Consider the following 24,431-nt stretch of genomic DNA (forward strand, 5'->3'; position numbering starts at 1 on the left):
AGGAGTATGATTCGGGGACTTGGATAAAAAGTTTGCAATACAAATACTACTGATGAGGATGATGGATCATTTTAGAGGACTTTCTGTAGGCTAGGCAGGACACTCAGCCATTTAATCACCACCACCACCACCATATGAACCATGTCAACTGTTCTAAATACTTTGGATGTATTAACTCATTCAAGTACACCACAACCTAATGAGGTAATAAGGGCCATTATTACCTTCATGTTACAGATGAGAAAACCATGGCACAGAGATGTTAAATAACCTCAAGGTGACAAATTAATAAGCAATCGAGCCAGGACTTGAACTTGGCTGATCTGATACTGGGGCTCATGCTACTAATCATGTACTCCGTACTGCTGCCATATGCTAGAAAACAGGCATCCCTCCTATTGTATCCTTCTACTAGTCTACCCACTTCTAGTTACTAACCAGCACAGTTAACGGTACATCTAAGATCTAGGGTCACATTCGTTCAAACACAATTTCATACTGTTTAGGTCATCTCCTGGCAGATCAAATCTAAATCAGGCTCTGTGAAGAGATACAAAAAAGATCCCATTTTCTCAGGAGTTTATCAACTATTCAGGAAAACCACTGCACATATGTCAACTGAGACGTGTTACCAATCAGTATATCAACAAGTACAAAATCATGGTAATAAGTGATTGTGTAAATGCTGAAGTAAGGCATGATGAGAAGGCAGCGAGGATCAAAAGGGAAAATTGCCAGGAAGAAGAGAAAGGGCCTGAAGGAGGAGGAGGGCATGGTCAGGAGAGCTGAGACAGCTACTCAGAAACAGCACATCCATAAGGGAGTCGGAGTCAGTGGAGTGAGAGCTGGAAACAGTGGACTAGACTGAATATGAAAATATTCTCTATGGTGGGTGAAGTAGCCAGGCGTGTTGCAATAATGTCCTACAAGAGAACACAGGTCTTCCTCCAAATTCAAACCCTCCCGAATCTAATCTTGTCTTACGAATTCTATCATTTCTTCCTGAGAACACCCTTTCATGAGGAACTGAGGCACAAAATTACTAGGTAATTCCAAAGCCACCCTGAGGTCTGATTCAAGAATATTTATCTGGACGTCAACACTGCAAGTAGCTTACAAAATTCTGTACAACATATTCCTTAGGGAATATGTTGGAAGCACGCTAAATAATGCCTTACAACTTGAGTAAGCAGAATGCCTGTGTTAGTAAAATGACTTACTTTGAGATGTTTACATAAGCAATAGCCACAGGACAAAATGAGTTCAATCTAGGGCTAAGCAGTGTTATGATGGTGGAGAGTGAAGCCGTGGCTGGGCAGAAATATTTCAAGTTTCATCACATCACTCGGCAGTCACAGGACAGATCAGACAACCTGATCACACACCTGAACCTGGGAATCCGGAATGTTATCAACTGCCTCCAAAATACCTGAAGCATTCATTTAGCCAAGTCTGCAATGGGCTCATTCACAGCCAATTTGGACCCATGAAATAGACTCATAGAACACTCCCCACATGCACCCAGAGAACAGAAAAGAGAATTGAAGAGCATGAACCAGCGAGAGCAGAATCTGTGCTAGAGGCAACTCTCTCTGGAAAGAGATGACATTTTTTTCTTTGGAAAAAATGCTCCTGGACTCCCTCAATTTCTTTTCTCCTTTCTTTGAACAAAGGAAGAAAGACACAAAAATTATAGCTCAGGACACTTAAATAAAAGCTAGGACCCTGTTTCTCAGAGCTCATTTGTAGGCGTCCCCCTGTATGAAGTCAGTTAAACAAGGAATCAGAAGGGAACTAGACAAATTTGTGGCAGAAAACTTCCTGAAAACAGAATTCACGGCAGTGACACACCAAGTCTACAGATTATTTTGGAAATAAGATGTTTTACTGAAAGAAGTAACAAATTTTAAGAAATGCTGTCTCTAATAGTGCTCTAACCTCTGGACAAGTCACCTGATCAAACATTTCTTCAGAGGTGCTGAAATTCAGAGCTGGAACACACCCACCAAACGTCAAGACATAGGGCCCTGTGCTCAATGTCCAGTCCCTCTACCTCAACCTATTATGGCGCCTGAATTTTCCAACACAAATGCTTGTCGGACTGTGACCACCTAGAGGAGTGGGATAGGGAGGGTGGGAGGGAGGCTCAAGAGGGAGGGGATATATGTATACATATAGCTGATTAACTTTGTTATACAGCAGAAACTAACAAAATATTGTAAAGCAATTATACTCCAATAAAGATGTTAAAAAAAAAAAAAAAGCTTGTTGGTGAAAAAACGGCAGAGCCAGTAAGGTACAGGATGGAATTGGGCATTCTGCAGATGAAAGAGACATATTCACTTTAGAACTGTATTTTTAAAAAGAACTTCTACAACCAAATGACTCTTCATATTTTCAGGTACAAAGGAGGCAATAAAAACAACGTTATAAGTAGTTTTGTATTTCTCTCTTGTTTTTGCAATTTCTTCCCCTATCCGCTTAAAGGATAACTTTCAAACAGGTAAAATCATGACTTCTATACAAATATAAAATAAAGATGTGTCAAAAATTTTATTTTAACTCACTAATTCATAAGGGAACCAGGAAGATATTACAAGTGATTCGAAGCAGAGCCCGGAGGATGGATATATATACAGGCAGCTAGAAATGCTGAAGTCAAATTGCTAAAGATGCAAAACTGTACAGCAAAACTATAGAGTGAAAATGTAAAGTTTGAAAATATTTCTTTTACAGAGTAGAAATTAATTGTATCTGTCTATACAGGGCCACATTTGTACAAACAGGAATCATTTGCATCTTTATTAGGTCTTCACAAGTTAAATTCCCTCTCCACAGGGGTGCAAAACATGCCAGTTAAAACGTAAAATAGATAGCTAGTGGGAAACAGCCGCATAGCACAGGGAGATCAGCTTGGTGCTTTGTGACCACCTAGAGGGGTGGGATAGGGAAGGTGGGAGGGAGGGAGACGCAAGAGGGAAGAGATATGGGGACATATGTATATGTATAACTACTGATTCACTTTGTTATAAAGCAGAAACTAACACACCATTGTAAAGCAATTATACTCCAATAAAGATGTAAAAAAAAAAAAAGCAAAGGGGCTACAGAATCAGATAACCCCAAAGGGTTTACTAGGCAGCACCCAGCGTTCCACTGAAAGGATACCCAATAATCATCTTGCCAGTTTCAAAGTCCACTAACAATTTCTCCTGATGTCCCAAACTAAATAAAAGAGGTGAGAGATTATGTCCTAGATTTCATGCCCTACGGTGCAAAAAAAAAATCCACAACAGAAGAACTCAGTTGAAAACTGGATTAAATTTGTAAAAGGTGGTGCTTAAACACAACCACTAACTGTGGTAGAGGCTGAAATACAATCTTTTTAAAATTCCAGCATTTCTGTGCAATTTCATTCAGAAACATGTTCAGACTAAGAAAGATAGACTTCTCTCTTATTCCCATGGAAAGCATAAATGCTTTCGGATTTCTTTAGAAGGAGAGAGGGATACCCCTGCAGTTCTGGGGAGTGTGAACAGGAGAGCTTTACAAAACAAGAACTGGCCACACAGGACTCCTAGGACTCAAAGAACTATGGACAAAAGGCCATAAAGCAACGCACTCAGCCATTAGGGAGGGCGACCAGCTGAAGCAAACTCCCCCCAAATCAAGGTCTCCTTAACAAACTCCAACTCTTTTGCAGAGGGAGAAGGGAAAAGGGAGCTGTGGGGAGGGATGGGAGGACAGGAGAGGAGAGGGGGAGGGGATGGAGAAAGGAAAGAGCCTCAGCAGCATGGGAGAGAGACTCCCAGGGTAGCTGCCACTCTGCCCTCGCAGCTGCCTTCGCCACGGGGCTGCCGTGCATGTTTCTGTGCTGTGAGAGTCCTGGTCACCGAGCTGCACACATTGCAGTCCGACTGGAGTGGCTGGAGTTCAAGAACCTTCGGGTGTGGGGAGAGGAACAAAGAGAGCAGCAGCTTCCCCTAAACTGGCAAAAACTAGAGTTGCCAAATGCAGGAGAGATGCAAGAAAGCACCTGAGAGCCCAGCACTAGCACTGAGCCTGGCTTCCCCGTGAGCAGACATCAACCTTATGGAGCACATAAGGCTTCCAGCAGCAAGGTCAGCAGCCGGTGCGCTGGCTCTTGCAGGACAAGGTTCTTCTGGGATTTCCCCAGGGGAGCAAATGTATAGTGTGAAGGGAGCTCTAGTGCTCAGCAACCAAACTCCCAGGCAGAGCCCTAGGCCTTGACCTTGTGTAGTCAGCACAAAAGGGACATTAGAGGGTTAGGAGGTTACTCAGAGGCTAAGGGAGAGTAAAAGAGGGAAGAGCTATTAAAACAAACAGAAAAGGAGCGTCGGTACCATCAAATCACCGGTGATTAGAAGCTGAGAGGAACCTTAGGGTCACGTGAGCAAGAGGCATTCTAAACAAGAAGGCCAGAAGACACACAAGGGAACTGCAGTTTAACACAGGCCTAAGTTATAAAGCCCCTGGGTGACTGTATTGCTTTATACCTTCCTCAGACTTACTGGACAGACCACTTTTTATATCTCTTCAGCCGAAAACATTTTAAAACTCTTACATTGAGGCCCAACTCCATTGGGAGCTAAGAAAAGATAACTTCTATAATGGCCCCCAAGACTCATGGAAAGGGCTGCCTCCAACACCCCGAGGAAAAGAGGACACTGCTATTCAAGTTCAAAAAGATACTGAAAAACCAGAACCTGAAGGAAGAGGTCAGGAGGACATGCTTAAAATCCTGCTTATTTATTTTAAAGGAACACTTCCATCCTTTATATTTGCATGTGAGACTCTGACTGGGCAACTCTGCAGGTCTTCATGATTTAATGGAGAAAGCAGGGACCTGAAAATCTGACTCCCCCTAATCCCCACCCCCAGAGCTAGTCTTTGGACCATTCTAGGCCACGCTTAAGCACATTCGTATTAGTAATAGTATGTATCTCCAACAAAAACCACTGATGGATAGAGGAGGTTACCAAGCAGTCAGTATGGAACGTGAGCAAAGAAGACAATCTTCAAGTGAGCCCGACCAGAAGGCAAGGAAGGAGAGAAGAGCAGAATAAACAGCAGCAAAGTCCGCTTCCAAGTCATCAGGATTCCGCATCATGGAAAGGCAGAAGATGTTCAGGAGATGGACAGCCCCATCCTGGTAATCGGACCCGTTCTGGGGCTGTTAGAAATATGGCTGAAGTGGATAGGATGCCGGGCTAGGCTCCAGCCTCTCATGGTGTCGTCAACACACGTCATAACCCCACACGCACCTGAGAGGAAAGAACACATGACAGGAAATAGAGGAAAAGTCAAATAGACACTATGACTCACCAAGCACCAGCGGAGGGAGGCAGAGGAAGAAATCGGTGCAACGCGGCTACAACCTGAGGAGTGGGAGCCCTCTCCTACCTCAGAACCGTAATTGATTTGTCTGATTTACCAGAACAACAGCAAGCCACGCACCAGCCACATTTTATTGCCTGTTTTACACGTTATATTTGCAGGAGACTGTATTTATTACAGAGGAGGCTACGGCAAAAACAATAATAAACCAAAGATAAGCAACAGCCTTATATTCCACTGACGCGCATTCCGACTTTTTGTATGCTGGCGAGGGAGGGAGTGGAGAAAGGAACAGGGAAAAACAAAACCCACTAATAATGAAAACATGGTTGTATGAAGGGAAGCAGTCACCACAGAATCACCCTCCAAATGGAATCAGATCTAGTACCAAGTTGATCAAATTCTTAGCGGTTTCACATTCACAGGAACATCCCGGCCTGAAGGGTAACCGGATAGGGGTAATAAGGACAGCAATGACAGGTGCTTGTAATAGGCTATTTCCTTCACCTTCAAAAGTCAGAAATAAAGGAAACCAGTAACTGCTTCAGGACCCAAATTACCAGATTTTTCTTTTTTTTTTCCTTTAGTGGATATCCTGAAAAACAGGAGTAGAGATGCAGAAGAGCCAAGTTTATCCAAGCCCCAGTCAAAAGGTAGGTTCATCCAGTTGGCATTACACACAGATACCATGAAGCTTACAGAAAACACAACACTCAGCTGATGTTAATGTCAAAAATCATCTATATTAACAAAATCAAAACACAACACAACCTAAACATTGGGGAGCCATCGTAACATTTTTGAAAAGTCAAAAAACTGTAATGTGTTCTTGATATGGGAAGGGATGCAAGAGGCTCAACTGGGGACAGGAGAACACAAAGTTAGAAAGCATGTTTAGTAGCCAACACCTGAGCGGTCAGTCCTGGGAAAAGCTGATGAATGCACATGAAAAGGCCTGCTTGTTTCAGCACCACACGAGGAGGCCCGCATCTCACCTGCCGAAGCAGAGTCAGTCTACGCCTGGGTCACTTAACTTCCCACAGTAGGGAGTCAGCCAAGCAGGGCTTGCACTTGCTAACTCGCTACAGGAGGCATTTTCATGCACTGAGCCTTACCTGCTGAAATCATTTTTACAAAATACAACAGAAGAGATGGGAACAAGGGGTAGAAACCTGACTCTAAGAGTGGGAGGCCATTAAGACCAGAACAAATGTATGGGTTATTTGTCTCACAATCATGATATAACCTCTTCCACACTCTTTCTTGAGTGTTCAGAGAACAAAACGTGAAGAGCATATGTGTCTTCTCCTCCTCCAAGGATGTGACCTCGGTTGGGGTGAGAGGTCATGCACAAATATCAGTTCATAGTCAATTATGGTGGCAGCATATTGCATACAGTGTCAGCTCAACAAAAACTGCCATTTACCACGACCTGCAACTAACAGAGGGACCAACGGTGGGAGGGAGGGACACAAGGATTAAAAAAAAATTGAGAAACTTTAATGAAACCATTATATATGCTTGTATTACATGGCCTTTATTCCAATGTTTGTTTCTTCAACCAGATGTAAACTATTTGCCCATCTGACCCCACATGCCTACCTGTCCCTCAGTAAGATAACCAGAATACTTCAGGAAGCTGAAGACCCATACATCTCACTTAAATGGCACAAGGGCACCCAAAGCACACAGAAAAGGGGATATACTGAACACGACATTGTGATGGAAAGAAAGGAAGGTTAGAAGGGAGAGACAAAACTTGTCTATTATACAGGGCACCAAAAAACGCTGCAATCTAAGCTGAATAATGTGTTATGAAGGTGGACAAGGTCACTCTGACATCTGTTAAATGGAATAGCTTTTTCACTTCCACTCTCCCACGTGATCTAGCTTTCCTCTTTTATTTATATGGTAAGTGGGGAAGTCTGAGCTGCATTTATCTATCTATCTATTTATTTATTTGCGGTACGCGGGCCTCTCACTGTTGTGGCCTCTCCCGTTGCGGAGCACAGGCTCCGGACGCGCAGGCTCAGCGGCCATGGCTCACGGGCCCAGCCGCTCCGCGGCATGTGGGATCCTCCCGGACCGGGGCACGAACCCGTGTCCCCTGCATCGGCAGGTGGACTCTCAACCACTGCGCCACCAGGGAAGCCCACTGCATTAATTTTTGAATAATGTAAGAGCAAACCAATTTGCCAATATCTAGGCAGAAAAGAGGATAAAGGTATGTATGAAACCGAACTACAGTTCAGTGGGGGATTATGAAGACAGGTTTCCTAAGATTCATTGCTACCAAAAACAAACACGCAAACATAAAGAAAACGCATCAAGGTAGAAGGCAGCATGTGATCCAAAGACAGTGCTCAAGATCATTAGGACACTATGCTGGGGGTACCAAGAGGACAGCCCCAAAGCAACTGTAACTCTACCTCAAAAACCTGCTGAGGGCCTCACCTCGATGCCAATAGGAAATCTAAGCAAGAATAGGAACTCCACAGGCCAAAACACAGCACCATCCCCAAGGCTGAATTCAGCTTCTAGATGGCCCTGGAGTATGGGCCAGACATGAGCTTTTGGGTGGGCATATCTGCCATTAGTGCAGGAGTCACCACTATGTTTTCCAAAACAGGTATTTTACAGCGCTGTCCCCCCTGCAGTTGAATAACCAAAAAAATTACCCTTTGACTTCACCAAAATGATATTAAAGGAAATATTGTTGAGAATGCCACAGCAGATACATATAGAAATTAATATACACATGAACAATAACACAGCACGGTAAACCACAGAGAAAACTGGCCTGCTACCAGCTTGCTGGGAAAGTCACCTGTGAACCATGAGCCTCAGGAGATACAACACAGTCACCTATGGCTCAAAGGCCATTAGTAACAGGTTTTCTGGGCTTCTCTGGACTCGAGCTACGAGGAACGCACAGTGATGTACCTTGCTCGTTAAACTGTGGCACGACGTCTTGACGGAAGTCTAATTAATTAATTGCCACACTGTGCAATCTGTAGTCTGCAGTGACTGCTACAGAGAGGGAAAGCTCAACAGAATCCCAGTGATTAAAGCCAACAGGGGACGACCACACCCAGGCAGAGGAGAGCTGCCGAGACAGGTTAGAAGCCACCACAAGGAACCACAGGCAAAGCCTGAGCCAGGCTTGGGAACACAATATAAGACACACTGGAATTCATCACTGCTGTGGGCCTGGCTGAGCTTCTGTTTACGGTAGTATTTTCTTCTTGTGCCCAAGGCAAGCTTCCCAAGTGTCCAAGCTAAGACTGACTACCCTTCCTCTGTCATGTCCCTTGGGCTGCGTGCTCCTCCCTACACATGCCCTGGAGCCCCTCCTTACCCATTAGTGACTATGGGAGTTGAACTGGATGGTGTGTGTCCCAGGAACAGAGGGTGAAACTGACAGCCAGAAGGCCTTCCCCCGGCCACCTGATCAGAATCAACCCCTGAACCCTCACTACTGCCTTGGTCTGTTCCACTCCTCAGAGCAGTCGCTGCTGCCTGGGCATTGCTATTGTCTCCCTTTCCCGCTTGCATGTAGGGACTTTATCAGTTCTGTTCATTGTTACATTTTCTGCCTAGAGCAGTTCCAGGCACAGTAGGCACTTGCTGAGTAAATGAATAAACCCCCTCAACTAACAAAGGAGTCTAATTCAGCCAATGAAAGTTCCTAAATATGCAAGGGTAGCATCCTGATCATGAAACAGTCGTTTGGACACAGCCTTTAGGGAGCTCAAAAGTATCTGCATCATCTCTTCTCCTACATCATCTAATATATCTGTTAGCTCAAAGGATGCTCACATACTTCTCCCTAGTTGATTAGGATTAATTAGAATTCCTAAACCTGTCCTAGAACCTGTATTTGACCTTTCTCCACTAAGACTTTCCAGTCACAGAACAGGGATTTTTTTTTAAAAGGTAATTTTATTTTAATACAACTCAAAAGAAATATCTCCTAACTCATGATAGTAAGAAAAGGGAAAAGCAACTCAGTAAAAATTCAGATGAAGAGATAGGCGGTTTTATGCCCTTGTTTAAATTCTGTTTTCCTGGAGTATAAAACAGGATCTCTATAGATGCATTAGGAGAAGCCATGGAAAAATTCACATTCAGTGCCTGAAAACGAATGAGCTACAGAAAACACATCAACTGAGGTCCTTCGGTGAATAAGCAGCCAAGCTCCTGGCGCCTCGGAGCCACACAGCTCCATTCACGGACACAACTCACCCCAGATATGTCTGCGACACGGTGGATAGGCACTTCCTTCTTGCTATGCAATCCTTTACCATTCTTAATAGCCCTGTAAAGAAAGAAGAAAAAAGAAAAGAAGCCCGATGACAATACAAATCACACTGGGAAGGGGTAAGGAGGGTGGGAAAAGGCGGCAGGAAGAGACGTTGGTCCGATGGTCACATGTCACTACACAGGGCACGCTGCTGAGCAGCCAGTCTCGGCCAGAGCATTGGGAGGTGGGGAGGGTACACTCCTGCTCTTCCCCTATAAGCCCAGTTACCACAAGCTGGCTGCTAGTTACTGCTAACAGTGTGCCTGGTTATCAAAGAGAGCTCCAGAACTTGTTTCCAAAGGAAAGGCATCGTTCTAGGCACAAAAGAAGAATCAGTTGGAAGAGCACATTCCTAAAAAACAGAAGTAATAACGTTTCTTTCTGTGTTTAATCACATGAAACATTTTAAATGCAAAAATATGTAGCTAGTGTTCCAATTCTAATGGAAATAAGTTCCTCCCAAGTAAAAAGATAAGTTGCCCTGAATGAAGCAATACTGTACAGAAAAGTCTTTTTAATAATGGGGAAGAAGGGAAATTCCCTGGCAGTCCAGTGCTTAGAGCTTGGCGCTTTCACCACCAGCCCGGGTTCGATCCCCGGGCAGGGAACTAAGACATGGCAAGCTATACCGCACGGCTGAAGAAAAAAAAAAGGGGGGGGGAAATTAGCAAAGGTACATAACTGACATTAAGCCTCATTTTCAATCAGTCTCAGGTTGTAATAACACTGGGATTAGCAGGGGACCCTGGGACACACATCTGACCACTGGCTGGTTTGCTCCAATCTCCCACCTTTTGCCTCCTAATCCCTTGAGTGGTAGCTTCAGGGACATGATGATCACTCATGTAACAATGAAGGACCGCAGAATCAAAGGTGATGAGTACATCACTCAGCGATGACACCATTAGTCAAGACCCTTGCGCATACTGCCAGCCTGCAGACCCACACAGGGAACACTGCTGTGTTTAGAGATTGAGGAAGAGGTTCAGGAGTGTGACTGCTCCATGAACTAGACTTTCTAGGGTTTCCATATTCCAGAGAAAGTGTTAAACTGCCCAGGCCAGGGTCAACACGTCGGACCCTCACACTAGGAACCACACTGCAACCTTCTTCCCACTCGGGCTCCACTAATGAGCAGGAGTAGAGGCATTACTCTCAGGTCCTAACTTTCTAAAACCAATTCACAAATCAAACTGGGTGGGTGTTGCTGAGTGCAAAGTGGAACAGTCATTTCTTACATACTTGGACCCTTACCACTCCCCACTTGCCCCTTTTTCCAACCCAGGGGACTTGTCTCTCACTCAACTGATTTGAAACACCTTCTGTTCAGATACGACAAAACACTTCCCTTACCACCCAGTTTCCACTCCATGATGAGGGGAAGAAGTCAAAGTACAGAATTAAGAAAAAAATCATACACTCATTCTAATCTGAACTGTTGGCTGAAAGAAAACATTTCCAAGTTCCTTGACTCCCATGATTCCTCCTGAATCTGAATCAAGGGCTTCAGCTTTAGAAATTGCAAATGGGTCACAATTGCTCCATTTAATTTCAGTCCAGTGATTTACTGTTCAGGGTGTCTGATAATGACCACGGACCAGGTTTAGCCCCTGGTCCCTTGGGATCTGCACACTAATGGTAGCTCTAACTCTTCCATCTCCCAAAGCCCTGTGTACATCCTGCTTGTGTCCTGTTTCTACAGCCTCCTCTGCCATCAGCAGGCTTTCCCCATTTTGCTACCATAAACTCCAAGGAGGGGGCTTGGGAACAAACCCGCAGCGAGGCAAGGCAAGAGCTCACTGCCACTCTGAGGTAAGTCGCCTTTCTTCTAGGCGAGGCCTGCTCAGCTTTCTGCAGGTCCCACGTGGGCACAGATTGCCCACAGCCTTCTCCTCTTCTAACAACCAAAATACATGGACCTGCCCAATAAACAGAAGGTTCACGGACAACACTGCTGAACTCCTGGCCTTTCCTGGGGGTTGGAGAGCACTTCATATACTACGAGGAAAAAAGAACAGGGCCTGGGCAGTAAGTCAGAAAACAGGTTCTCAAGGCAAAAATGGTGAGCTGGTAACCTACAATTCTGCTTTCTCTCTGTGACCCCAAAGTAGCTTTGTGCCATAAGCAGAAATTCAGCACTTAACCAAGATTAAACATACCACCCCAAGGGGAAAAACATAATACCCCAAAGCAGAAAATATGGATAATAGTGTACATATGACATTTGAAACAATCCAGAATTCTTTAAAATTAAGTCTTTTTTTGTTGTTGTTGTTGTTGTTTTTTAAGGTACGCGGGCCTCTCACTGTTGTGGCCTCTCCTGTTGCGGAGCTTAGGCTCTGGACGCGCAGGCTCAGTGGCCATGGCTCACAGGCCCAGCCGCTCCGCGGCATGTGGGATCTTCCCGGACTGGGGCACGAACCCGTGTTTCCTGCATCGGCAAGTGGACTCTCAACCACTGCGCCACCAGGGAAGCCCTGTTTCATTGTTTTATTTATTTTTTAACATCTTTATTGGAGTATAATTGCTTTACAATGGTGTGTTAGTTTCTGCTTTATAGCAAAGTGAATCAGCTATACATATACATATATCCCCATATCTCCTCCCTCTTGCATCTCCCTCCCACCCTCCCTATCCCATCCGCTAGGTGGTCACCAAGCTGATCTCTCTGTGCTATGTGGCCATTCTCTACGTCTGTGTCTTTATTCCTGTCCTGCCCCTAGGTTCTTCAGAATCAGTTTTTTTTGTTTAGATTCCATATATATGTGTTAGCATACGGTATTTATTTTTCTCTTTCTCACTTAATTTTACTGTCATACAGTGAAGTAAGTCTTAATATTAAAAGAAGAAATTCTCTTACCTTGTTCCTAAAAAAAATATTAGATACTTGTTTACATTCAGGCATTAATTTTGGAAAAACCTTCAAAGACTTCATCTTTTCACACTTTAGATACAATTGCTAAATTAGATAAATTTCAGGCAACATCATATTTAAACTGAGAAATAGTTCTTGGCAAAACAGAGACAAGGGCTTCCCTGGTGGCGCAGTGGTTGAGAGTCCGCCTGCCAATGCAGGGGACACGGGTTCGTGCCGCGTTCTGGGAAGATCCCACATGCCGCGGAGCGGCTGGGCCCATGAGCCATGGCCGCTGAGCCTGCACGTCCGGAGCCTTTGCTCCGCAATGGAAGAGGCCACAGCAGGGAGAGGCCCACGTACCCAAAAAAAAAAACCAAAAAAAAAACCACAACAAAAAAAAACAGAGACAAAATTGAAAGTTAATAATTTGTAGACACTAAGCACAAATGCTGCCCGCCCAGGAAGTCCTCTAAAGTATAAGTGGTATGCTGGACCCAGACGGCAAAGTGTGAGGCATCACTGAGTAGCTAAATGGTCTCATGTGCCAGCTTGAGTCTCCCTCCCTGTGCTGAGGTTGCTTTGGTTCTTGTTTGCCAGCTGCTGCAGAAACGACACCAGGTGAGCCATCCCCAGAAAACCTTCCTCAGCCTGACACAAGGCTGATGCCACGGGAGGGGGAGGGGAGGGGGAGGGAAGGGGGGAGGGAGGGGATCTGGGGGAACCACCCAGCGCAGGAGGCTGGGAGGGAGGTGATATGGGGATATATGTATACATTTCGCTGATTCACTTTGTTGTACAGAAGAAACTAACAACATTGTAAAGCAATTATACTCCAATAAAGATATAGAAAAAAAAAGAAAGAGATTCATGCTTTTATCTCAAAGAGGTAAGGAGCAAACACCAAGAGTGGTAGGCTTACCACAGTGCGGTTAATGAAAGGAATATAATATGTACCTTTGTTCCGGGATGCAAGCATCCATATATGACATGCCGGCCTACTAACAGTTGTATATAAGGAAAATAAAAACAGGAAGATCCTGGTTCTGCTGCCTTGTCATTATTTCCTGGTGCGGCTACCCCTGTATCTTACATAACCCACCTTCTCTGGGATAGGTTTGGGGCCCTCTGTCTTTGAGACCTGGGAGGGTATAAAGGTAGAAGGTTTGCTTCCACTGATACCTGCTCCACAGAGCAAACACCAACTCCCCTCTCCATGCTGCCTGCAGGCTGCAACCACGGCTCAACATCCCTTTTCATTAGGCAAGGAATGAAACTCCTGACTTCTAAGCTTCACCTGCTGTGTCTGCTTAATAGCTGCTTTCTCACAAAGGCAGGCTGGAGCTCAGGCCAGCCAGGAGAAAAGAAGCAGGGGGGCAGACCACAGGCTGCTCCTCTCAGAGGCTTTCTTCTCCAAGCAGCCGCAGGACAAAGATGGCAACAACCAGCAGTGTCAATAATGGACAGAAATCATCACCAGCCAGGAAAAGTGAGTAACGTCCACATACCTACAAAGAGGTAACAGTAAAGGACAGGGATGAAAACTCAGGTGTCTAGGTTGTTTCTAGAAGCTTCTAGAAGCTATAGCGTGGAAGAGGAACCCCATTCAGATCACTGGAAAACTATTCCCTTTAACCAACGAAGTCTGAAATTCTTCTGTATGAGATACTACTGCCTTCCCACTAGAAGATAAAAACCATCAACTCTGCAAAGGCAGGCAGGGAGGTTGTTAAAGGGAGATTAGCCCGGCTACCTTAGCGCAACAGAATTAGAACGTAGCACTCTTTATATGAAGAAACAGTTTGCTCTTCGGTTTTGGGGCCCCTTGCACAGGCAGAAAACCTCCTTCTCCAAGGCACAAGCCTTAGCACCACTGACATCTTGTGTCATCAGTTCATCTTGTGCCAACAAAGAGGCCATGACCTTAATTTCAATGTATAGATTATTATTCTGAATATTTTTGTGAGTTTACAAAAAAAAGTTCAAAGACTGTATGGTTAGATTCAACCTTATCCCAATCATAAAATAGTTGCCACACGAGGAATTCTTAACCTGGCGACATAAGTGAGCTTCACGTAGGATGCTGGGAATACCTATTAGCTAACCTGAAGTGGTAGTAGAATTATATATATGAATTTTTCTGGGGCATGGGAACTCCAACCGTTTCCCAGTTCAAAAAGAACCACTTTCATACATAAAGGCATTTAAAGAAAATAAAGTGACAGAAAGCATACCACAGAGAGGTAGTAGGGAAATGCCGAGGAAGATCAGGAGGCCCTGAATTCATCATTCCCCTTTAACAACACTGTCTTGGTAACCAGGAACCACAATGTCCCTTAACTCTGCTTCTCCTTCCTTGCCTGCAGCCAGAACTTCCTTCCTAACTGTGATCACTTGGCTTTTTTGTAACCCCCCTGGGCCAGGCCCACACCAATTTATTCCAAGCTAACATCAGGAATATTTTAAATCCACTCAGGTCCCTTTGAGAGTGCACACCACTGCTGCATGACTTCTCCACAGAATTGATTTGTTCATTTCGCTCCCCTACTTATACCCATGACAAAGACCACCAGCCTGTGACATCCATCGAGTGGAAAGTGTAATGCTTGGCTTTCATGGGCCCCAGAGTTTATGTCTTCCCACCATTTCCACATTACTCCTTCTAATTCAATTAGGTCCATCTTCCCCAGGCCCCCTATGTGCAAGTTATTCATTACACTGTCTTTATAGATCCACACTAGTGAAAGAAAAGAATTACAGCTTATCAGTAGCCACCACCTCATCACAATCATAAAACAATTGTCATGTAGGAATTGTTAACCTGGGGTCCTAGGTGGGGGGCTGTTTGAACACTGGAAGTATCTATGAACTACTTTGAAATGGCAGAATTATACATGTGAATGGGTACATGCACGTGTATCTCTCAGTTCATCATGCAGTTTAAACTGCAATGCAGTATTTTCAAATTGTATCATGTGTTCACTTTATTTCTATAGCTAGACTACAGGCCCTTTGAGGGTTAGAATTCTATCCTTAATACTCGTTACGGTACTTAACACAGAGCTACGTCACATAGTTTTAACCTGAGGGTCACCTAGTTCAATGACTGTGTGTCTAGTAAAGCTGAACAAATGCCCGCTGACTAATGCAGAGAGTGAAGATATTTCAGATTGGAGACATGGATAATGCCAACTGAGTGTAGGGCGCAGAAGAGTGAGGCTTGCTGGCTCTCCTGGAGGTGCAGGTTCACGATATATGCTCCAGGTCGCAGACATCTTGGTTTTGCTACTTGGAGTGGGGCAAGGCAGCTCTTTTCAAGAGCTGAAAGCCTGGCCTCTAAGCAGAAGCAAAAGTGCATCAAGAACAAAAGCCTCTCGCTCCCTTCTTCAAGAGTCCTACAGCTAGAGGAGATGGTCAATAGTCTGAAAGGCAGTGACGGGAGCAAAGCTCCAGCCACCATAAACAGTGAAATGGAACCAAGTGGCAGGATTGTCAGAAACACCTACTAGATAATACAGGGTAAATGACTAAGGAGAAAGGAAAATAATTCCAACGGAAAAGGATAAAAAGCAGAACAAAGAATGAGCAACTTGCTAAACTTCTAAAGAAGCTTTCATTGTGTTTCAGATCATACTGATGAATACAGCAGTGAAACACAGCAGAAAGGAACACTTCCTTTGGTCTTTCTACTGGTTCCTTGGCAGCGGGAAGAAGCAACCAGGTCCTGACACTCAGAAAATGAGACGCAGAGCAGGCACAGGCGCACAATGGTGGGTGGGCCTTATGCAGCTGCATTTTCAACGAAACCAGAATTACTGATAAGACAGAAAAGATGGAGAGTACAGAGACTGGAAAGGAGGAAATTGAGTCCTGTGGTCAACGGGAGGTCAGTGAACTAATGAGTCAGGAGGTATTATGAGGCAGCGGAGCAAATAACAAGGAACTCTGGGCCACCTCATCGAAAACTAATATAAGAAGAAACGAAGACGCATTGCTATTCCACCAGGTGTGACATCTGATCTGCTGTGCTCAGGTTAAGAGAGGGGGAAAAACTGAGCTCTGTGGCAGAGAATCACCAGAGAAGAGGTAGCCCAATATTAGATTCATGGGAAACACAAGCAGACCACGCTGTCCCACATTAGGACCAAAGGACTACTAGAGCAGGTAGAAATGGTCAGTGTCAGTCTGAAGTCTTCTTGAGGGGCTTCCCTGGTGGCGCAGTGATTAAGAATCCGCCTGCCAATGCAGGAGACACGGGTTCAAGCCCTGGTCTGGGAAGATCCCACATGCCGCGGAGCAACTAAGCCCATGTGCCACAACTACTGAGCCTGCGCTCTAGAGCCCGCGAGCCACAACTGCTAAGCCCATGTGCCACCACTACTGAAGCCCGTGCGCCTAGATCCCATGCTCCCAAGAAGAGAAGCCACTGCAATGAGAAGCCCGTGTACCTCAACGAAGAGTAGCCCCCGCTCGCCGCAACCAGAGAAAAGCCCGCGTGCAGCAACGAAGACCCAACGCAGCCATAAATAAAATAAATAAATTTATAAAAAATAAATAAAGTCTTCTTGAGAGGACAAGGCTGCAGAAAGGTGAGATGAGATGAGAGGCAATGACAACTCAAAATTGCCTCAATGACACTGGTTTTATAATTTTTTCATATCTTTTTATTTATTTTTATTTTTTGGCTGTGCCACGCGGAATTCAGGAACTTAGCTCCCCGACCAGGATCAAACCCACAACCCCTGCAGTGGAAGCGCAGAGTCTTAACCACTGGACCGTCAGGGAAGTCCCAAATTTTTTCATGTCTTGATCACAGAGACAATACAGAAATACAGGGCCAGAGAAAAAGTAGGAGAAAGAACGATGCGTAATTCAATTCCAAGATAAAAGCATCATTAACAAAATTTCTAAGTGTTTATATACACATACCCACCCACTTAAATTGTGGGAAAAGTCTGGTGATTGTTTTTTCCCCCAGAAACAATAACTAAATGAACACTTCCTTGTAGTATTAGTTTTATTAGATCACTTTGAATAACTTCACGTAAGTCCATAACATGGATGCACATTCCATAATTTACTCAATTGCCTACTGCTAGATATTCATGTGAATGTTAATAGTCCAGTATAATACTTCCAGTACTATAAATAATGCCAAAGGAATAACTCTTAAACTGTCAGGCACCTCCCTAATTATTCCTTAGAATAAATTCACAGAAGTGGAATGGCTGTGTCATAGGTCAGCAAAGCACTATTCCTGTCTTCCCCTTCCCTTTCCCTTTCCCTTTCCCAAGGCAACCCAGACAGAACACGCCTTGCCTCGTGGACTCTATTTGTGGATAAACCCGTTGATTTAGGTGCTCCTTCCCAGGTACCCACTGGTATCTCCATGCTTACAATTATACTTGCAATTATTTACTTGCTCATCCAAAACCCCACTAGACCACACATTTTTGTTTTCTCCCCCAATGCACCTGATGTTTGTTACTGTAAAATGAATAAATTAGAGAACATTTTAATGCTTTTTCCTCAGTCAAAAGACGCAACAGGCTTACTGCTGGGAAAAATGGTTTTTCCGATGTGAGTACACTTACAGGGACCTGCTGGAAAAGATTCACTGCCATCCACTTGAGATCTGGCTCTCTGAACTTGATGCAGAAGCAAGAGGCATGGGAAGTAAGCCTTCTCAACTTCCAGGCCCAGAGCTGGAGGAGGGGAGTCAGGGGCAGCTGAGGAGATAACATATGCATGAGGGAGTTTACAAGAAATTTAGATGCAAAGAGTCTTACAAACGAAAGGAAGCTACAAAGGAGACTTCCCCTTCACAGGTAGCTATAAAATTCGGTGCATTGATGTATTGGTGATTAATTATGTGAACTACAGTCCTCTGGAGAGATTTCCAAGGATTAGAGCAAAAGTAGGATAGGGATGTGTGTAATAGACACTCAGCGCTCCGACCCACTCAGCCCCCTGACACCGCAGATGAGGCAAATCAAGCAAGCACAGCAACCCTTAAGATGATTTCACATAAAATTAGCCGAGAGCTGGTAGAGGCTACTCAGAAGGAATTCAGTTCAAAAGCCACGAACGCAGGGTATGAGGAAGGGGAAAGAGGAGTCACAGGGAAGGAATACAGAACTATTCAATGGGCTTGGTGAGGAACAAGTATGGCTGGCAGGGAAGGCATAGCTAGGACAGAAATCCAAAGAGATCGAAAGCTTATCCATTCCATGCCTTAGTCTCTATTACCTTTTACACATGGTTACAATTCCAACTATTAAATTACTAATGTGCCGTAAAAAGGACACACATTTTGATTTTTTCTTAAAAACCAAAACAAAACAGTGGTAAAGAATTGTTTAGGGCAGTGGTTCTCATATTTTCATGCGCATTAGAACAACCTGAAGGACACGTGAAAAGAGATTGCTGGGACTCAACCCCAGTTTCTGATTCGGTAGGTCTGGGGCAACGGAGATGTGGGGAGACCTGAGAACTCACATGTCTAACAAGTTGCCAGGTGAAAATGACGTTGCTGGTCTGAGGACCATCCTATGGGAACCAGTGGTTTAGGGAGTCAAGTTATGAGACATTCAAAAATGTCAAGGGTCAAATGTTATCACTTTATTATTATAACTTATTTGGGATTAAAATTATGTTCCCAGTATGATAATCTTCAAATGTATTTCGAAATATGTTGGAAATATTTTGAAACCTCAAATACTTAGGGCCTTTTAGCCAAGAGAACAGTGAGATGGTAGAGAACAGACAAGGTGCTGTGGACAAACGGTCACAGCTGGGTGGAGAGGAGGGACCAAGTTAATTAGGAAGGTTAGTCTAGAACAACTTCCTCTGAAAGAACACAACCAGTGCAGATTAATAATTACAGGAAAGACTGGGCAAGCAGGACTTCTTACTGTGAGTTCATTATTTGACCATGACCTATAGAACTACCCACACCTTGTGTACAACACAGGAGCTGAAGCTAATGGGTTCCGACTTTACCCCAAACCCCTCACACTAGTCATCAAGACGAGTCTCACAGTCTGAGTTGTATCAGATGGAACTGGGAGTGGGGAGGAAAGACAGGATGAAGAGTGAACAGATCCTCTTAATATCCTGAAAGAGAAAACTGTTTGGAAATGGAGATATTATACAGCTCTCCAGAAGTGGCCATTTGTGCCGCCTTAAATGCAGATTGATTACTGCTATTTGGATGTTGAGTGCATCATCTCTTCTGAAGAAAGGGAAAAGCTAAATTTCCCCACATTCAGCTGTATCGTTAAATCACTTCCCCACACCAGCTCTTTTAATGCATTTTCCTGTTATCACATCCACTTGCAGGAGCTGATGTACCCTACCCCCCAACAGTGAAACGCCCCCCAACACTGACACGTGCTGAATCTCATTAGCAACCTCTGGCCGTGCCACCAGGGCAAGGGCAAGCCCCAAATCTAGCGGGGAGTGCACTTCCAGGGTTAAGGAAGAAAAGAAGCCATTAGGATACTGAACAGAAAGACCAGCCTCCTTTCTCACGCTGGCCTCCCATTTGCACCAGCGTGATGTAACACAGCCGGGTGAAGAGGGCAGCAGATAATTCACCCAACTCCAGCTTTCTATAATGCCTGGCCTACAAAAATCCAACCGCACTCTGGCGCTACAGGAATTCAACAGTGAAGGAAAGAGAAAAACTTCAAATCAGAGCTCTGTTTTTAACAGTATTCACTAGGATCCAGTTTTATGCAAAGAGAATTTTCACTTGGTTCAGGTCATTAGGTTGAAAGCGAGAAACCTTGGTTTATTAAAGCTGTACCATTAAACTATTGAGAAGAACAGAGGCTGGACGGAAGAGATGAGTTTCAGGGAGATGCCCTCATGGGAAAATTTAATAGGAGTGAGAGATGGAATAAAAAAGATATCAGGCAGGCAGTGTTCACGATGCAGAGGGAGAAAAAGAGGAGGGGCTGAGAAAACAGGTAGGAAAAGAGAACAGGAAAAACAGCAACACCCAGAGGTCCTATTCAAGGTATTCAGCGTGTGTCCCTCTGAGACTGCATGCTTTGTAAGGCTTGAGTCTGTTATCTTTTCTCTTCACCACCTGGGACCCAGGGTACACTAAAGAGAACTGGAATGAAAAGGCACGAATGCAAAGCCATCACGTGCAAGAGAAAACCAGCCTTGAACAACTGTTCCCATTAGAGGAATGATTTGTTTTCTTGGAGAACTGGTTAACTCTAACTGGTCTATACATTGCGATAGGATATATTAGTTTCAAATTTTCAAAACACAGACCCAACCTCAACACCAGTTTTCTCACCGGATTGGTAGGAAGGTGAAACCTGCTTCATACCAAGGCATTTCGCAAGTCAGAACAGTGTCAAGCCAGTAATGCTGACCTCTTCCAGTTAAAGCAACAGAGAGCAAAAAAAATGCTGGTAAGTCTTCACGTTTCATTCATAAACAGCATTGTAAATGCCAGTTAAGTTGAAGGCACAGATAGGAAAGACCCTATAAAAAAGTTTTGTAGTTTTTTATGCACAAGTCATTTTTTTCCTCCACCTATTAAAATTTTGCGGGAAAATTCCGAAAAAAAAAAAAAAGTGGAGCTGCTCTGGCTCAATCAGGAGTGGGAAATCAAGCATACTTCTCTCCCAGTGGTATTATAAAAATGCAAAATACACTTACAGTTCACTGCTACAAGAGCATGGAAGTCAGTAAGCCCAATGCAGACCCAGTAACTGCAACACCAAGAGAGCTTTGTACTTGAAACAGTTTCCCTCTTAATAATGACTACAGGTATTGGCCTAGGGAAGAGTTACCAACAAGTTTATAGCCTCCTGATCAAAGTCTGTGATGGAAATGCCAACACAGATTTCCTAGAGGTACAAGCAGAGTGAATTCTACAACAGGGAGGGCGCTATCAACCAAGTTGGTTGGGTAAAAGCAAAAGAAATTTGATAGGATTTTAATGAAGGGCTGGTGTTTACAGGGTTTGGAGGTTGGAGATGCAAAAGTCAGCAGACAGGAGCACTAGTTGCTTTTGTTTTTAAAGAAAAGGGAAGTTGCAAGGTTCACTCAATCAGAAACAGGAGGTCCCTGCAGGGTCAGGGAAGGCTCGGAGCCCAGGCAGAGCTGAGCCAGGGCAGGCTCACGCTTGCCTCGCCGAGAGGGAGGACAACACCACAGTTTCCTTAATCTGCAGTGTGCCTGGCAAGAAAGAGAACACACAGGAAAAGATAAGAGAGAGCCTGCCCTTTTCTCTTCTCCCGAGATAACCCTAACCTCATTCTGTATGTCCAGAATGAATCTAAATTCATTTAAATCTGCTCAGACCCTAGGTTGTTCAATACAACTGCTTTCCCACTGTCAAGCTGGGGCATAAATTTCTTTTCTGAATATATACATTCTATCTTGAAATCACAAAAGGTTAGAATTAAAGGGTACCTTCAAGGAATAAAGCCCAACTTCTGAACTAACAACTCCTGTATTTTCCTGCAATGAACCATAGAGTCACGGTTTCTAGGAAACCTTCAAATATTACATTTTAATATAAAAGTAGCTTTAGGTGGATGCAGACAGATGATATCCTACAGGTCGGGATGTCCAAGGAAAACAGGGCACACAGCCAGGCTTTGATTCCACGCATTGCCAGCTTATCTTTAGTGTCCATAATGAGCTCAACAAAAGCCCACCAGGAAGACCTGTAGAATGCTACGGGAATTCACATTCTGTACTGTTTAAAATCAAACAGGATGTGTTATATCAAATACACAGAGTTTGAGAGACTGTGTAATACCTTAGAAAATAAGAAGGGTCCCCATAATGGCTCAGTATCTTGGAAATACCTCAGAAGAATATGAGATTCTCTGTAGGAGTCAAAGCCCCGCCTCAAGCTTAGAACACTCATCAAGACAGACAAAGCAGCCGGCCCGCCGGCTGAGAAATACTGAAGTCAAACAAGAATGGGAAATGTTGGGAAGCCAATATGGGGGTGAAAAATTAGAACGGTGCAGAAAAGAAATGATGTGACACACTGCCAAAGGAGTCCACATGATGCCCCTAAAAGGGGGGGACCAAGTTCAGGAGTGGCATCAGAAAGTGTGGGTCAGCTGTACCTAAATTCTTTTTGCTACGAATATGGAGGACACAGTGGAGCTCTCAGAAGACTGGGACACAAGCAAGGGCTTTTCAATGGAGCCCACAGAGAAGCAAGGCTCAAAAATATACACATAAGTGCCAAACCTTTATTTTGCCAGGACACAAGGTAAGGAGGGAAGAAGGCAGCTGATGATAGACAAGTGAACTAGAAAGGAAGGTCGCCTGTCGGGAATTAGGGGTTTATTTATCCTTTAAACAAGAAAAATGTGGCTTCCTCTACATGCGCCACGTGTTTGAGGCATGTAGAGGTTTCCCAAAAGCAGACAGGCATCCGAATGAAGGCACTGAGAAGGGTCAGGCACACGAAACAGAGCTGCTGAGGGGGGTACGATGAGCTCCTTTCTGGCGGGCAGGTGGATACGCCTGAAAGCATAGGCAGCTGCAAACTGGCATTCTTCTTCCTCTTCAGTCTCACCTGGTCTCCCAACGCACGCCTAACGCGTCATTCCCTGAGCTCCCATCAGATGATCTGAGAAAGGCTGGCGGATCATACCCCCTTGCAGAGGAAGCAGCAGCTGCAGAGCCCTGAGAAAGCTCATCAACTCCCGAGCAGGCAGCTGGCTGACCCGCAAAGACAGAGTTAACAGGCTGCCCTTCCCCCAAAGCTTACAACGTTCTCTTAAAGGATTAATGGCCAAGCAGTGCTCTGGAAAGCAAAGTCAATGGCAGAGCACTGGGCACCAATGCCGAGATCACTAGTGATAACCAGAGAGAACAACAGGGATCCAGGGGACAGGGACAAAGAAGTCTCTTGGAACCACCATCCCTGTGGGCAGGGACTCAAGAGAATGCTGGCCTTGCCATGTTACGTTCACCCACTTATTACTGACCAAAAGACTTCCAGGATGAGTGACTTGCCATGAACACAGCAGATGTTACTAATTTGGCCTTTGCTAAAGCATTAGATACAGTACCTAAAGAAATTTTACTTGGGAAATTAATTCAAATTGGCTTGGTTCAGTACACAATCACTGGAGTTTAAAAAGTGGCTGAAGGATGATAAACAAAAGACAGTTAAGTGACAGTCCAAGCGGTGAAAGACTTGGGGTCAACAGCAAAGCCATTCTTGTTTAGGGGTTCTATTCAGGGCCAAGGAAAGGAGTAAACAACTCGCTAATGAGATCTGCAGAGGACACTCAGCTGGGAGATAGAGGGACCGCATGGACAGGGGCATAATAATTACAAGGCCGACTGAAAGAAAATATAGCTCATCTATCTAGAGGAAAAAAACCCTAAACTCAGATCCGATTCACTGGACAGGTAGGATAAGGGGCAGAAGCAGCATGTAAAAGCACAGGGAGCGCTTCCCTGGTGGCGCAGTGGTTAAGAATCTGCCTGCCAATGCAGGGGACACACGGGTTCGATCCCTGATCCGGGAAGATCCCACATGCCGCGGAGCAACTAAGCCCGTGTGCCACAACTACTGAGCCTGTGCTCTAGAGCCCGCAAGCCACAACTACTGAGTCCACGTGCCACAACTACTGAAGCCCACGCACCTAGAGTCCGTGCTCCGCAGCAAGAGAAGCCACTGCTTGCCGCAACTAGAGAAAGTCTGCGCGCAGCAACGAAAACCCAACGCAGCCATACATATATACATACATACATACATAATTTAAAAAAAAAAAACACAGGGAATATCTCATAGGGGCCAGAGTGCTTCAAACCGAAGGCGACCTAAAATAAAGCAGTGTCAGAGAAGAGGTGCTCTTGCGGTGAGGTCGACTATCATTTTCCCAAAAATGGGGGTGCATTCTGCACTGA

At 44.6% G+C, this 24,431-nt stretch overlaps 1 protein-coding gene across 1 annotated transcript in view; it reads right to left on the reverse strand.

Annotated features, from left to right (window-relative positions):
- SND1 (staphylococcal nuclease and tudor domain containing 1) overlaps positions 1-24,431 on the reverse strand; it is a 418,878-nt gene that overhangs the window by 159,601 nt on the left and 234,846 nt on the right. Inside the window, exon 14 of the mRNA XM_004265475.3 lies at positions 9,604-9,676. Within this exon, the coding sequence (XP_004265523.1) occupies positions 9,604-9,676 (73 nt within the window). The remainder of the gene's footprint in view (positions 1-9,603; positions 9,677-24,431) is intronic.

Source organism: Orcinus orca, chromosome 9 (assembly GCF_937001465.1).
Source record: "Orcinus orca chromosome 9, mOrcOrc1.1, whole genome shotgun sequence".
NCBI classification, from domain to species: domain Eukaryota; kingdom Metazoa; phylum Chordata; class Mammalia; order Artiodactyla; family Delphinidae; genus Orcinus; species Orcinus orca.